The 16645-nt window shown below is 45.7% G+C and overlaps 1 protein-coding gene across 7 annotated transcripts in view; it reads right to left on the bottom strand.

Annotated features, from left to right (window-relative positions):
- Nucleotides 1-16645, bottom strand: part of ALPK1 (alpha kinase 1) — a 43158-nt gene that overhangs the window by 18869 nt on the left and 7644 nt on the right. For 6 of the 7 annotated variants that reach the window (XR_003987523.1, XM_030449782.1, XM_030449777.1 and 3 more), the window contains 2 exons: nt 7690-7922; nt 3016-3170 (listed from right to left, as the gene is read on the bottom strand). Coding sequence is in view for 6 of the 7 variants with exons in the window: in XM_030449782.1 (XP_030305642.1) it covers nt 3016-3170; nt 7690-7810 (276 nt within the window). In the remaining variant the exon portion in view is untranslated. Of the gene's footprint in view, nt 1-3015; nt 3171-7689; nt 7923-10049; nt 10094-16645 lie in introns of those variants that run through there. The other variant, XM_030449781.1, reaches the window with a different exon arrangement.

Genomic DNA, 16645 nt, shown 5'->3' on the forward strand with positions numbered 1-16645 from the left:
GGTGACCAGGCTGAAATGGAAAAGCAAACCACCAACAACCCAAATAAACAAACAAACCAACTAACCACCTTCTATAAGATGCAAAGGTTTTGCAAAACAAGTAGTGCTGGCTGGCCTGGAGGGTGACAATAAATCCATTGCCTGAAAACCCTTAGGGAGGTTCTGTAAGTTGACACACATTGCCAAAATCTGCCCTGAACCCTGCTCCAGCAGCAGCACAGAGGCTGCAGAGAGAGGGTCATTTTTAAAGTGCAACATGAAGGCAAAGCCCTTGCAGCACAAGCACAATCCTCTGACTCACTGTGTGGGTCTCATGAAGCTTTTCAGCCTACTCATGGAGTAAAACACCCTCATGGTGAGCTCTGGTAGGCAGCTCAGCCTCCTGGTAACACCACCAGGGTGTTATGGTGATGAAGTGCCTCTCAGTCATGGATCTCAAAGTGATTTTTTTCTTTAAAAATGTAATGAATTACAGCTTATGAGCTTATTCGAAGCATGGCAAATTAAAATAAACAGAGATTAAAACTTTTATTGTCTTTTCTGAACAGTAATTCCACAAAGACTTTTTTTTTTTCCCCTTCAGGGAATTAATTTATCCTTCTGTCCCTCATGCCACAAAAAAAAAAAAAAATTAAAAAAAAGAAAGAGAAAAGAAAAAAGTTGCTCAGACTTTTATCTTTCCTCATCACACTGTAATCACTTCTCTTCAGCCTCATTTCCCCCCTAGCTTTTTATTCAAAGAACTGAAGCAGCCTTTGCTCTGCCTTGAAATTTTATTAAAAAAGAAAAAAAAAAAGGAGGTGGGGGAAGGAATGGATGAAGGGGAAAAAAATCCCTTTTCCTGACTAATACTAATAATACAGGTCAAAATGTCAGCCTATCTACAATTAAATGGAAAACAAAAAAGGTTTTCCCTTTTTCCCATGGTACAATAGCACTGGAATATAAATTACCAATGAAGATGAAATAATACTTCAAAGCACATGGGGAAAGGCAGCACAATGTTTACAAAGTATTTTCCACCACAGGATGAAACCTTGAAGACAAGGGTAACCCATGGACTTCAGGGGGTGTGGGTGAATAGCCTAAAACTAGCATGAGGTAGGATTTTAGGTCCCTATAGTCTCTGACCCCATGATATGCTTTGTTTAACAAGGGCAGCTGCAGTTATCAACAGATGTTTCAGCAATAAATAATTGGTATCATCTCAGCAAAGATCCATCTACCTGGGGAGAGGGCATAATGCTGCAAACACTGCTCTGCTATTACAGCCACATTAATCTCCCATCTCTCCGGGTCCCTTGGGGAGTTTACTGCAGGTGTTTATCCCTGGAGAGAGCAGACAGACACTTCCAACTTAGAGAGCTGTGTGGGGATTGTAAAGGAGGTCAACCTCTGCCATAAATTTCTGTCTAAGGCCACACACACCAAAGAGAAAAGGAAGATAAATACCCAAGAAGCAGCAGCTTGACAAACACACACACACACACAACCTCCCAATCCCAAGCAAATTCAGGATCCCTGGAAGATGGGATGCTGGGACTGACACCTCCCAGCCCTGCAGTTGGAGTTTCATTGAATCCTAGAATGATTTGGGTTGGAAGGGACCTCTCAGGGTCACCCAGTCCAACCCCTGCAGTATCAGGGACACCCTCACCCAGATCAGGTTGCTCAGAGCCTCCTCAAGCCTCACCTTGGACATCTCCAGGGATGAGGCCTCAACCCCCTCCCTGGGCAATCTGTGCCATGGTTCCCACTGCCCTCATGGGACAGAACTTGTTCCTGACATCTGCTCTCTTCTAATTTAAAAGTGTCTGAGCTTCTCATTCCTCACTGTTAACCACAGTAACCCTTGTCCTCAAACAAAACTTGGGCAGGGCTCTCTAGGAAGCAGGAGTTATCTCCTGGCCACCTTGGAGTTCTCAGCAGTTTTGCAGCTGGATTTCAGCAGTTTCAGAACCCCAGCTTTCCTGGCCAGGCTGTGCTGAGCAATGGGACTGTGGTGGCTTCAGACATTCACCACAGCAAGCAAATAAAACCCCTCAAACCTCACAAACCTCATCTTTACTCTCTGTCTTTCCTGCCAAAGGGGTACTGAGCAGCTTCTGCTCTCTGCAAGCTGTACCTGATGTTCCTCTGAGAAAATCTGACAGGAAAAAGCAATCCTCAGTCCTTGCCACTTCCTAATCTTTTAGCTCAAACTCATCACCTTGAAGGATGGAATCCCCAGGCACCATTTGGGTCCTGCAAGTCTTCACACAGCCAAGTATCCTTAACTCACAGGAGAAGTCACATGAAATTCTTGCCTTTCCTGGCTAGGTTTTGGCCAGCTTTGGTTTTTAAACAGATACTGTCAGATAATTTTCTTGTAAAAAAGAAAAGCAGGTGGTGAATCATGCAATCCCTACTGCTAAAACAGTGTCTTTGTTACTAACTCAGTACTTTTTTCCTTGCCATATGTCTGGACACACTCAAAACTTCATGGTTTGAATCCATTTTTTATCTTCCTTGCACTGGGAGTGAACATAAAGCTGCAGGTACCAGCAAGACCTGAACCTTGGCTGGGTTGCAGTGACAGCAGAGGGAAGGACTTCCCTTCCCTTCCCTTCCCTTCCCTTCCCTTCCCTTCCCTTCCCTTCCCTTCCCTTCCCTTCCCTTCCCTTCCCTTCCCTTCCCTTCCCTTCCCTTCCCTCCCTTCCCTTCCCTTCCCTTCCCTTCCCTTCCCTTCCCTTCCCTTCCCTTCCCTTCCCTTCCCTGATGCAGTGGTGACATGAGCTGTCTGATAAGCAGGAGAAAACTGTGGTTCACAGATGCTGCTTCAAAACAAATGAAAGCCACATCTCTACTTAAGCCCTTTTTGAGCAGTCCCATCCCAACGCAGACTCGCTCCCCCCTGCTTGCCACCCTGCAGAAGTGAGCCCTTCAACCCACAGGTAATGGCACCTACCAGGGCTTTGCACACCCTGAAGCACCTAGGCAGGATGTTTCTCACACCAGGTGTGTGGAACTTCTTACCAGCAAATCAGGGAGCCTGGTGCTGATCAGATCTTGAAGGTTTGTTTTGTCTTCTGGGCCGAGGTCTTGTTTGTATTGCCACTTCTCAGGCACAAAGGGCCACTTCATTTCCTTTGCTTCTTCCAGAAGGGTCCTCAAGTCCTCAGGAAGCAAAGCTGGAAAGGTCAAAGAGCAGGTAAAGATATTGCAGAGGGTTCAGCCCTTATGACAGAGCACCCACCCTGCCAAAAGCATCACCCCCCTCCCTCGTGGACCCTCTCCCAGTTGCTACCAGCTTTTAGCTCTTGGCAGCAGCCTCATCGGGAAGGAAGGTGAGCTGGGCTGTCATCTGTTCCCCTTGGCTGCTCTGCCCTCCGGGGAAATGGGAGCCATCAGCCATGAAAAAGGCTTTTAGCAGGAAGTCACACCGGCTTGTGGCTGGGTGAACTGCTGCTCCAAGAGAGACAGGAGGAAACCTGTTCCCCCGTGTGAGGAGAAGAGTCCTGGCTAAGCAAAACAGGGACAACAACACCGGGGACCTGTCCCCACTGCTCAGGGCAGAGCCAACTTGGAAAGTCACATCCAAACTGGGAGATAAACCCGGACCATGTAAAGCAATTAGGCAAAGATCTGAAGGGATATCACCTGTAACAAGAGCATGTTCTTGAGAATAATTATTTGACTGATGAATCAGTATGAAAAAAGGTGTTAGCCTGAGTTACTCAATGTGCTCTCAAAGCAGTAGCCACAGACTACAGGACACACATTTTAGAGGGGTCACTGCTCTAGCAAGACAAAATGTTTTAAGCCATTTCAGAGCCAGCATAGCCAGGCAATTCACACCCTCTGAGGAGCTAGCCTGAGCTTCTGCACTTTTCTTTCAGTCTGCAGCAGAAGCTGAAGAAAAGTTGAGAGGAGAAAGTGCTCTTGGTCCAAGCACAAACAACACAGAACCCACAGTCCTCACACTTTTCACCAAAAGGTTTCCAAACCCTGCCCCAGGCCCAGCTTCCCTCCCAACTGGGAAGGGCCAAAGGTGTCAAAAGGCAGATTTTCTTGTTTGGATGAGGGCAGAGTGCTCCCAGCTCCTACACCTGGTCCCTGATCCTCCACCAATGAGCCAAAGCTGGCAAGTCAAGAGCAGAGTTTGGCCCCTGCCCTGCTCCCCTCTGGGCTGGCCCATCACCTCCTGGATAACCATCAGCTCCAGCTGGATCTCCTGACCCAACTCAGGATACAACTGGAAGTAGTAGCACACAGCTAAAGGTCTGGGCTTGGATTTTTCCCTTCAGCTGCAGCCCAGGTTTTAATTTTCCCTGAAAGAAGGCTGAGTGTGCTGTGCTAACCACTTGGCTGGGCAGACTCTCTGGCCAATAAAAGTGGATTAAGAGGGATTATTGACCAGATGGGGTTAATGGTGATCATCAGCTGCAGATCTTGCCCCTTCTGGCCATTAATCCCCAGAAAAAAAGAAAACCTTGCTCAGAGACCATCATTGCTTTAACGAGGCAGTGCAATAAATGTATGACTATCTAGTTTTGATTCAATCCTTTAGGGATGACTGTAAAAAATGCACTATACAAAGAGTCTGGTTTCCTATTACAGTGCATTCACCGGGATGTTTTTCCTAGGAGAAAAAGTGGGAAGTTGGATATTTAGAGCTCTTTAATCCAAAAAAGTCACCTTTACAAAGCTACCCTTTTTTCCAACCCATGTTTTCTCAGTTGTTGGTGCAGCTCTGGACACACTGCCTGTTACACATGGTGGCTTCCACATGTAGCCACCCTTCCCTGCCCTTCCAAAGGCCCTGCACACCATGGCCAAGTGGTAGAGCTAGAGAGGAGATGGTGCTCCCACCTCCAGGAGCAGGGAGACCCATCTCATCCCATGGAATGCAAAATGGTGGACAGAGGGGTTTATCAGGGGAAGGATGAGCTTCCCAAAATCATTTCCAAAGCCTAAAGGCACAGATGATCCCATAGGACTGACATTTTGGAGAGGTATTTAGAGAAGCAGAAACAAGGTGCTTACACCGACCCCTCCTCCTCTACCTTCTCTCTTTCCCATCCAAACTCAAGCTCACTTAAATAGCACTAAAACAGGAAAAATATAACAGTGTCAGCAAGCAGGAAAATAATCAGAGTGGTAATGTGGGCATTGGTATTCTTTCTAAAGGATAAAGGTGTCACTGGTCTCCTGTTGTTGCTGTTTTCCACATTATTCTGATTTAAACCTTGAGCCCTCTCCTGCTTGATGCACTGAAGAGCAAAGACTGCAGCCCCATTTTTTTAACACAGCTTTTAAAGAGGTCTCCTCAGCAGTCCCCACTGCTGAGCTGGTCAGGAAAGGAAACCAGGGAAGCATTTCCTGAAGGATTTGGCACTCTGTGAGCCTTTGGTCCTCTTTGGGGTTGGGTGTTTGAGTGAGCCAAAGCAGGATACCCAGCGTTCAGCCTTGCTGTGACATTTAGTTGTCACCACGTGGAAACAAACACAAATAACAACACCCAAACGATGTTTTGTCCCAAGAACATCCCACTGGAACCACACCAGCCACTTGGGGAGCTCATGTGCACAGTCCTCCTGCTTTTAGCTGAAACCTCAATCTCAGGACAAGAGTTTTACTTGTGTAACAGCAATCAGTCCTCACCGCAGGCAATGTAAATTCTTTAATTAATGAAGGCTGAACTGGCACAGAAGTTGATTGGAAAGATTCCTATTCTAAAAAGAAGTTAAAATAGCAATCCAGAGCCATCTGACACCCGTTCTGCCCCCTCAACTAAAGCAAGAGAAGGCTGAGCTCCTCCTCTCCCCTCCGTTTTTGTGTAGTTGGCTTTCAGTTCCTCCTGCTCCTGGTCTGAGAAAGATGGGGCGAACAAAGGCAGCCCCGGGAGGAGAGGGGGGTGAAGAAACCTCTGTGCTGGGAGGGTCCCCCCGAAGCCAGGGCCCTGTCCTCCCTGGGCAGAGAGCCCCAGCAATTATTAATGTCACTGTCACTGCCCCGCTGCTGGGTATTTTTCTTTCAGCTGATGGGAAGAGAGTCCTCGGAAAAGCCCGAGCCTCACTTCAGGCTCTGATCGCCCATTTCCTGAAGCAGTTTACCTGAAGGACCGTGTCTAATCGAGTGATTATGAGGGCACTGATTTACCTTATCTGGAACTAAACTGATTATTTCTCATACTCTGTGGTATTTAATGGGAGAAAAGGAGAGAGGAGGATGAGGGGGGGGGAAGAAAAAGCGCTACCTGATTAGGAGTTCAAGAGCTTATTCTAAGGAGCCGTAAGAAAACTTAAAAGAATTTGTGATGAGGAAACAAAGTACCCTTTGTTGAAAACACACACACAAAAAGAAGATAAAAACCTTCCAGTATCCATAGCAGAAACCTACACGCCATCCTCCACCGAGAACAGGCTCTAGGTGCTTCAGAAAGAGGCAGCTGACCTCCCAGCAAGAACAAGTCTGGTTGGAAAAACATATTCTCAACGGCTCCGTGCTCCGAGACAAACAAAGGATTTTAAAGATCAAATTAACATTATGGCCGAGCCATTCATGCAAAGCAAAACTAAACATTATTAACACCAAACTGGAAAACGGACAGACCTGCAGATGGGGCATGCAAAGGAAACCCTCTACATAAATAGAATTTGTGTGTTGTTTTGTTTTTTTTTAATTTTATTTTTGCTAATCCCTTTGTTTTTGCCCCCAGAAATTACACTTCATCCACTGCTATATTATTCTGTACTTGCTGAAGTTATTTTTCTGCGTGTCAGAAAGGAGAAGGTAATCTCCCTACCCTTACACTGAAAGGCTGCAACTCAAACAAATCCAGCAGCTCAAACGTGGCTGTTATTTCATGAATAGGAAAAGCTGTGGCAACAGTTATGAAGCCTTCTGAAAGTCTGAGCCTAGAGGAAACTCAACAGTGTCTTACATCCTTCCACAGTTCACACAAACCAAATTTCCACTGGAACCAAGAAATAGTAATTTTTTTTTTAAACAAACCACTCTCAAAACACCACAACAATACCAAAATAAATTCTGGTTGCCAGCAGGTGATGCTGGAAGAACAGATTTTTCATTAAAAACAAAGTCTTCATTAACAAATTATGAAGCTTTATGTTAGGTTCCCCAAATACTGCTTCCTTAACTTTTTTTTTTTTTAATTCCAGCCAGTAGCCAGCATGGATTTTCCTATCAAGAGGGATATTGCAAGTTGTGTGTTTTGTTTTTTTCCTTTATACAGCACTTACAGAGGTCACACACATTTTACAAGATAAAGATTCAGGCAATGAGCTCTTTAATATATTAGGAGAAGCTGACAAACAGAAAAGGTCCTCCCCCAGCTCCTATGAAAGGGGAGGAAATTTGTGCCCTTATTCAGAAGTTGCATCCTTTTCTCTCTCTCTCTCTCTTTCTTTCTTTCTAATAACTGAAATTTATGTGCATCAGCAAACTTTTGGGCATTGTTCTCCCCAAACTAAACTGTTCCTTCCAGCCTCATGTTTACTGAAGCCTAAAATTAGAACTGACAGCAATTCATTGCAACAAAGTGGACTTCTTTCCCTGCCCGCATCCCATTCATGGCCTCGAAATCCAGCCATCTCCTGACACTCATCTGCCAGCAGAAGAAAAATAGGGCAGGGCCGAGGAGGGGCGGCTGCTGCCGTGGTCCTGCTCCTCTCCTGAGGACCTCACCTTGGCACCGCCGGTATTCTCGTTCGTCTTCCTCGCTTGTTTCAGCCTTTGCTGACAGGAGGGTGTCCAGAGCTCGCTGGCACTCCTGCAGCAGCCTGGCCACGGCGTTTTGATTATTCATGAAGGCTGATCCCACACGGCTGTGAATTGGGTGTCCCCGGGTGCAGGGTGATCAATTACTTAAGGGAAGACGCGGGTTCTAAATGAAAAGGATCCCTTCAAGGCTGAGGTACCTGGCGAACAAAGGAGGGGGAAAATGATTAACTAAAGTATCATCAATTATCTGAAAGGCTCAAGCAGGGAGAAATAATAGGGGAAATACATGAAAATACATGACAGCCCCGGAGGACTTTATTAGAGGAGTGTGTGAAATTAACTGCAGGGTCTGGGTGACAAAGTGTGCCAGGGGAACGCTTCCGAGGTAGCAGGGAGACCCCGAGCAGGCAAGTGCTGAGCCGGGCTGTGCCGAAGCCCTCGGCACCTGGGAGGCTCAGGCTGTCCCCCGGGACCGAGTGGCAGAGCCCTGCACACTCCGAGCTCCTGGAGGATGGGTGTGTGTGTTCACCAGACCACGGGGACTGTCTCTTTTACCCCAGGACATTGCTCTCTCACCTCCTCTCATGCTAACCCCAAAACACCATCTCCTACCACGAGCTGGTCAAGGTGGTGGAGCACAAATGGTGTTCAACGCCAGGTTCAGGCTCTGAGTCCACAGTAGAGGAAAAGAGATGTGCAGGGTATCAACACCAAACCCTTTCCAGTCCCTACAATAATTCTGGGGGAAGTCCCCAGTGGTAGAGGTCTGTCAGTGAGTGCTTGGACTGCTTCTGCCCAAGGACATCTCTTTGTACCTTCACCCAGCTGCTGCAATTTTTCCACTGCAAGCCCTTCAAGTGCTGAAGACATCATCAACAATAAGGAAGAAAAAACCCAACCCATTTTCAGCCCAGGCTCAGCATCTGCCCAAACAGTCAAGCAGCTTTCAAAAAATAAGTACATAAAATAAATACTTGGGGTTGGTTTTGTTTTGTTTTGTTTTGTTTTGTTTTCCCCCACCCTTTTAGTGAGGGTTTCACTTAGAAGAACTTCTCCCACAGTTTGAAGCAATGTAGTCAGAAACAGCCTCCATGAAAACATTTTTAAAACTGAGGAAACAGCAAGGTTAAGAAGGAGGAAAAAGGAGTTCAAGGCACAAACATCCAGACATAGTTTGTTCCACTGACTAAAAAACTATTTACATTTGAGCAGCTCAGCTCCCAGGCAGGTTTTTCCCCTCTCTCTTTTGCAGCTTTGGGATCACTGGATCCCGGAGCTGGTGGCAGCCAGCCTGAGTTCTCAACGGCACAAAGTAAGAGCAAGCTGCCAGACTGAAAAGCAGAGGGCAAAAGAGAGGCACTCAAGCGAAAGGCGAGAGGATCAGAGAGCCTGCCGGGGAAGGGCAGGTGGAGCAGGGCAAAAGATGGGATTCATCAGCTAAGAGCCTGGAGGCAGAGCTGATCGGCGGGGCTGGGACTGACTGTGCAGACTAATGTCAGAGGAAAAAAAAAAAAAAAAAAAAAAAAAAGACATTAAAAAGTAGCCGTAAAAAGGAACCTGAGGGGTGTTTAAAAGTAACTGGAGAGAAGGGTGGAGAAGAGAAAGATCATCTAGATGCAGAGCTGTGGATAAAAACTTAGGCAAGACCAATGCTGTTAAGTGCCCAGCACTTCCTAGCATGTGAGGCTTGGATTTGTGCTGGCAGTGGTGTTTTGCTGGTATTAATTCTGCCTGTGCAACCCCCACACCTTGGTAGGGCTGCCTTCTGCTAAGCACAGCACAAGAAGGTCCTGGCACCAAAAACAAAAAGCAAGCGCAGAGTGTAGAACTCTTCATGTTCTGGAGGGTATTAACCATTCTCTGGTTAAAGAATGAGATTCACAGGTTAGAATCATAGAATATCTCAAGCTGGAAGGGACTCCTCAGGATCATTGAGTCCAGCTCTCAGTGCAGGGCTTATCAAGTGCCCAGTGTTGGACTGACAAACAGAGAAGCTGGTTGCAGGTCTTAGCTCTGCTGGGGATGTCCTGCTGGTGCTATGTCACACACTTTGTGCCTCATCTCTCCCCTGAATGTCACACACAGGTGAGAGGAACAGAACTGCCAGCTGAGATGGGGCCTGGTTGCTGGGCCAGGCAATGGGCAGCTGGAAAGCTCAGGTGCTGCAAGGTCAAGTTTCTCATGGTCTGTGAGATGTATGAAGGAACAAAAAAGCCCATACAGTGAAAAAGTGCTGTGAGGGACAGCACAGGTTTCATTGCTGTGGTTGTGGCTCACAGGCAACCAACTTTGTGCTGAGAAAGCTGTTAAAAAAATTAACCCACCAGGAAAAAACAGTGAGGTCAGAGTTCTTAAGACACGAGTGGGTTAAAGTCTGTGCTTGGGTTCAATTCCCGTCCCTCCAACAAAACACTGAGGTGGGATTTCTGCTGTTTCCCCTCCTCTTCAGAGCTCTGCCTATGCTGATGTTTCTACCTTCCTTTGCTCCAAGCACTCTTGCATGTCTTAGGAGAGGACTGAAAAGGTGTTTTTAGAAAACAGGTGCACATGAAGGTATCAACACAGTCCAAGAATACAACTCCTAAATACAGCAAAGTCAGAAGAAAGCTGCAAATGCAAAATTTATAGCTCAAGGCCTCTCCTCATGTTTCTCTCCCCATCCTGGTACTGGAAAGCAGAGGGAAAGGTTCTTCATCTTTTTAAGCTCCAAGTAAGAGCAAGCAGAGCCACCATCCTGCTGGTTTGGGCCAGGTGAGCAGGGCCAGGTGCTGGTAATGGGGCGCTGGGATGCTGTTCCCCCAGTAGCAAAGGATGGACCAGGCACAAGGGGCACAAACCCATTTAGGGGCTCCAGCCAGAGACAAAGCTACGGCATGGTCCAAAGTCCACCCAGGAGATGGGGCTGAACTATCTGTCACCAATACAAATAAATAAATAAATAAATATTTTTTTAAAAAGCCACCACACTGATGGGATTTGCTTAGAGCACAAGGTCCTACTCCACCTCCTAGTTCACAAAAGTCCCCTCTCCCTAGGCACCTCCGGGTCAGCAAGGTCAGGCATCTGAGCCTGGTGACAACACCCAGAAAGCAGGCTCTGGGGACAAGCAGAGTCCTCTTCTCCTACTCTCCCAGTTCTCAAAAAGCTGATCCAGTTGCTGGGTATCCATCAGGGGACACGCAGGCTATCATCACAGTAACACACCTATGGTAGCCTTGCTTGCTCAGTTAACTGCACTGACATCTGCTAATTGATTTATCTGATTACCCTGCCCTGTGGGAAGGAGCGTGCAGCCATCCCACGAGTACCTCCCAGGTTGGGATGAAGCATCCCTGCCATCTGGCCCTGACTCTCTGCCTTTGTGTAATTGATTTCTCAAAAAACCTCTTTTCCTAGGGAGTGGTAACTGGTTCTCTGGTAACCTCCCAGCACATCTGAGTGTACCTCAGATCCAGGGAGGACCTCAGCCCCAGTGAGTGGAGGACACTGCTTCAGGAGCATGCAGAAGGATGCTGAAAAAATCCTGTGTTTGATTGCCACCTCGCAGCCCCATCCAATCCATGTCCATAAACACAGTTTTCTGTGAAAATGCAAACAAGTGCTGGGACACTTGCCTTTAGATAAAAAATAACACGGCATTAAGAGCATCAAAAGGAGCTTACAGGCATGCTCCAACTTACCCATGCTGCAGCCCAGAGCCCAAATTTAGTCTTTTAAACTGGGCAGGCTGCAGCCTGGAAGATGATGTTGGGTTCTTCACTGTAAGCAGGAGGGCCCCGTGGCTTTGTGAGCCACACAGACTGCCAGGCTCACAAAGAACTGACAGGGCTTATCAGGGAAGCTGAAATTAGTAGAGAAGGACAGCACTTGGCTTCCTAGGATTGTAAAGATTTAACTCACTGGGAAACTGCCAGCCCTGTAAGAGTGATAGATGAATGGCAGCAAGTGAGAAATTTTTCTTCAAGTCCATTTTTTTTTTTCTGTCAAAGAACTGAATAAACAGCCAAGACTCTGAGAGTAATAAATAATGAATTACAACAGCAGCGACCAATAAAGTGCTGGAACCACAGAGAAAAGTGCAATAAACTGTACATTAGTCCCCAGAAGGAGGAGAGCCTTTTGAGACCCAGCACTAGGGGCAATGACTTGCATCATAAAATCAGCTTAAAATGCAACGAAAAGCTTTAAACTCCAGCAGCATCCTTTACACAGATGCTACTTGGTAAGTTGTGTTCTGTGACAGCTGGAGCACTGAGTGACAGCTGGGACAGGAAAATAACCAAGCCTGCAGCTTGTGGACCTGGGGCAAATGCAGGAGCTGAGATTAAAGCCAAACAGCAGAGCCAGCACAAACTTCTGGACACCTTCAGGACCCTCTCAGTGCTTACTAATTAGAAAAGAACTGTTAACTCCTAACAAAGAGTACTTGAAGGAGACTCCAGGTTTGAAGTGACAAACCCCACAGCTTTTATCAAAAACTATCTAGATAAAAACACTCTCTAAGGACACACAAACAAATGCTGAGGTGATCACTTTCCAAACACATAATAAAAATAATTTTGCTGCAAACTGAGGGAGGACTTCAGCATTTTTTGGTAACAGGAAAGCTCCTTTATTCCAGCTTTGGGCATCAAGTGTCTTGATGGCTGATGAAACTGTTAGCTGCTTCAAAACAGGAATGATAAACAATAAAAATATCTGTGTCTTTTCTGGTTGAAGCCTGGATTAAAGTAACTTATTGCAGTAAATATGATAAAAAAATAATTACAAAGTCCCAGGGGATGAGAAAGCATATTCCTCTTTGGCCTCTAATCAGAACTGGGGTTCAGAAAAAGAGGGAGGCAGGGAAGAAGGCACTGGGTGGGCTACAGTGAAATGATCTCCTTAATAAGAAATGGGCCATACTGTGGCATTCCAGAGCCCTTGGGCTAGAAGACCAAAAGATCCATAAAGAGAAAGGAATTTTTGCATTCTGCTGTGGATAGAAGGAAGCCTGGGAGTTAATCTGGCTCATTTAAGACCACTATTAAGTTTGGAGGCTTTAAGAAAGAGAAGAGGTAATTGCCACATCCAAATTTCACATACAGCAAGCAAGGGTAACAAGCATCAGGTTCTCAGGCAACATCATTTGGGAAATGTTCCACAGCATTATGGTCCTGAAACACAAATTAGAGATCGCCAGACCTTTTCTCTCTGAAAATATATTATCCTAATTTTCATCTTATTCAGGCTACCCTCCAGTTCCAGGGTGACTAATGAAGAGGAAGCAAAGACCTGATGAGTTCCATGTGGAGACTACATTTATGGATTAATCCCAACAGGGAGCAAATAAACCTTATTCCCAGAGCTCTCGGTTGGGACTCGGCACAATCAATCGAGGGATGGATAGTTATTTATGACTGAGGCTGCTTTGACTTTCAAATAAACATTTTAATTATTTTAAGTGCTACACTGGAACTTAGAATCTGAGCCCTGTTTTCATTTGGATGCTTTGCTCTCCTCCCTCCTAATCCCAAACCACTCTGGTCATTATGATGCCGTGCAAATGATACTGATTTTCATGCCTGTGACACTTGGAAGTGTTTGCCAAGGTAAAAATCCATCAGCTGGACAAACTAGGGAAGAGGAAGGAAGAAAAGGGAGCAGGATCCCTCTGAGCAGGGCTGGTGTAAATGAAAGGAGCACCCTCAAGCTGCAGTGGGCTTAAGGAAGCAGAGGTGCTTGCTGTAACTCTGAAACTCTTTTGTGGTCTTGTTGGCACATCCTGAGGCATCTTTGCCTGCTGCTTTTCTCTGCCTGCTCTTACAAGCAATTTTAATAACTGGAGCACTCAGGAGTGTTTCTTTTTTTAACAGTTATTTTTCAGTTCAAGTACCTCCACTATTTGCACTTCTAGGTTTTATTTCCAGTGTGTTTAAGCTATGCCAACACAACGTGGCAGGACAGCATTTTTCATGTGTGCCAGGGAAGGAATCCTTGCCTCTGACTCCAGGAAACACACTTGCCTTGTTCTAATCAAGTAATCAACAGCCCAACATGAAGACTGCACACAGCAGCTCACGGGCTACCCACAAATTGTTTAATCATGGCCAGTGAAGCAACAAGCACACCAATTTTTGAGGGAGCTTGTGAAACATCTTTAGCCTCTTGCTAAATAAGGAGAGCAGGGGTGAGAAACTGTGACACAGCTGCAGTGTTGGATCTATTCGAGCTGCACCCCCCCTGCAGCTGATGGAGTGATGGTCCCATCTTCACTCCATCCTCTGATGTTTTGCTTCCCCTTGCTTTCTGTAGGGAGACTGAAAAAAAGTTGCAGAAGATTGTCCCTACAATGGGGGACACTGAGGCTGGCATTTTTAACTCCAGCAGGTAACAGGGAGCATGCACATCACACAGCAGGAGCCTCCTGGCATCCTTACCACGATGTGTGTCAAAAATAAGTGGCTCAGCTTGAGTTTCAGAGTTGGTAGTTAGAGGGGGAAAAAACAGCAAACATGCTTATGATAATTTAGCAAAGGTTTCAGTGATTGAGTTGATATCATCTCCCATGGAAAGCAAATTCAGTTTCCTGACTATTTCAGTGTATACATGCTCGTGTTTTCCTAGAGCTTTACCTTTCTTTTCAGCAGGTGGAGGCTTTGCCATATGAAAGAGAAAAGATGGTTTAAAACCAAAACAAAACAACCCCTCCAAAAACCCACACCAACAAACTATTTGCTAGGGGCTTTAGTTAGTTAGTTTACTTCCCTGGCTTAAAGATTAGATGTTTTCTTTTGGTAAAGCTGCCTATACCAACTGGCATTGGCTGTATTAAAATAAGGAAAACCTCAATCAAAAAGCCTCTCCTAAGGCAAGCTTTCTTGTTAATATGCACCAACATGAAAGGCTTTCTTTTCATCCTATACAACTACAGTGTGTGTAAATTGCAGGGGGCTCATTGGCATAAATCTTGGCTGTGACCTCTGAGGTAAACTGGATTTACATTACTTTCTGACAAGAATTAAATGAAGGCCTTGTGGATATATGAACAGCCTTCTAGACTGCAACAGATGGGCATGAATGTGCTCCCTAGGCAAACTATCAGTGACATCTGTGTCCTCCAAATTCTGGTGGTCTCAGCCAATTAGCAGGCAAAGGGGGAAAAAAAAAAAAAAAAAAAGAAAAAAAAAAAGGGCAGCCTCTGCACAGCTACCCCAGCCAGAGCTGAAGCAGAAGTGCTTCTGTTTAGAAATGGGATCAAGAACAGCCTCCAGCAGCAAGGAGGTAGTGAGCTGGCTGGGTATAATGCAGGGGTAGCATTACAGCAAAAGCTGAGGTAATTAGGCAGAAAATATATTAATATTAATACAGAACAAATCCCAGCCTCAGCCAAGCCTGCATAAGGCCAGTGTAATGGGCTACCCTGATGGATTTACACTGCTACAGCAAAGAACAGACTTTTTGGCAGTCCTAAAAAAGCAAAGGAGGGGTCAAAGTGAAGCCTGGTGCTTGACAGGGGCAGGCAATGCAAATCCTTGCTCTTGAACCATATTCAGACTTCCAGAATATCCCACTTGTCCTGCAGCAGTGTCAGCCAAGTACCCAAAAAGAACCTCTGCCCGTGCAGCCCTGCACTAAGGAATCATATCTGGAGGTGGAAGGATCCATAAGGATCACCAAGTCCAACTCTGAGGGTGCCTCCTGGGGAGCATGGGGTTGGGTAAGCAACATCCTCAATGGTTCCTGCACCTGCCTGCTCCAAAGCTGAGCTCAGTGCTTTGTGCAAGAGCATTTAAGTTGCAAGCAGAGCAGGAAAAGAGCTCTTCTGGTTTTGTTTGTCAGAGTGAGGTCTGGGTTTTCTTAGCAAAGCACAGGCACAGAGCTGCAGTTACTCCTTTTAAACAAAAAATAGGAAAAAAAGAAAATAAATAAAGAAAAAGGATCTCCAGAGCTTGAGTTCAAAATTGCCCTTACTCAGAGGTATTTTGCATCCCAGTTTTTAACCCACATCCCTCCCATGGCAGGCCCTCTGGATAAAGCCAGTTCTCCAAGGGAGCTGGTGCTGGGTGCTGAACAAAAGCACCTGTTGTTTTGCCCTGGTCATGACTTTTCAGAGAGGCCATTTGGGTGCTTTTCCCCCCTCACCATTGCTATCTTGTGTACTACTAGGGGATGCAAAAAAAAAAAGGCAGATCAATAAATTAAAAAGTTCTAAAAAAAAAAAAAAGAGACAAAAAAAAAGGACATAATGAATTTGGTACAGCACATATTTTTAGATCAAAGATGCCTTTGAAGTGACAAACCCTTAATCCATAAACTACTGAAGCACTTCCTTTCTCTCCCAAACTACTTGTTGTCAAATAAAATGGAAGTTAAGGAAATTATCTTTATCTGAAAATGGCCAAAAGAAGCCATCACCTAATGACAGCCTTGTCAAAATGACAATTGGGGAAATTGTTAGGAAGGGGAGGCCTGACAACTGGAGGAATAAGCTTGCTGTTTGCTCTAATCTGGTCAGGCAGGCCCCACACAATTCCAGTCAGCTTGCTGTGTGAAACAGCTAAGTCTTTGTCAATGCAAGCAGGGGCTGGAAAGACTTCTCTTTCATGAATATGTATCACCACCCTCCACATCTACAGAAAAAAACCCCTTCCAAATGGCAAAATAAAAATTAAAATAACCACAAACAACCCTATCCACCACCATTAAAAAGAAATATCCCAGAAACAACAAAATCCTAAAATATGGAGTTGGAGGGAGAGGAAAAAACTACTAAGCACTGAGAGCCCACATTTTGGAAATGGAGCCAGAAGGACCTTCTTCCCAAAGGCTTTCTTTGGACTTTTATTCCCCAGCAGACTGGGATGAGGCACTTGAAGTCATCACTTGTAAATAAACAAAAGCAAAATGGCCCACAGGGGTCCGTAACAGTCTATCACTC

Source organism: Calypte anna, chromosome 4A, assembly GCF_003957555.1.
Source record: "Calypte anna isolate BGI_N300 chromosome 4A, bCalAnn1_v1.p, whole genome shotgun sequence".
Lineage (NCBI taxonomy): Eukaryota > Metazoa > Chordata > Aves > Apodiformes > Trochilidae > Calypte > Calypte anna.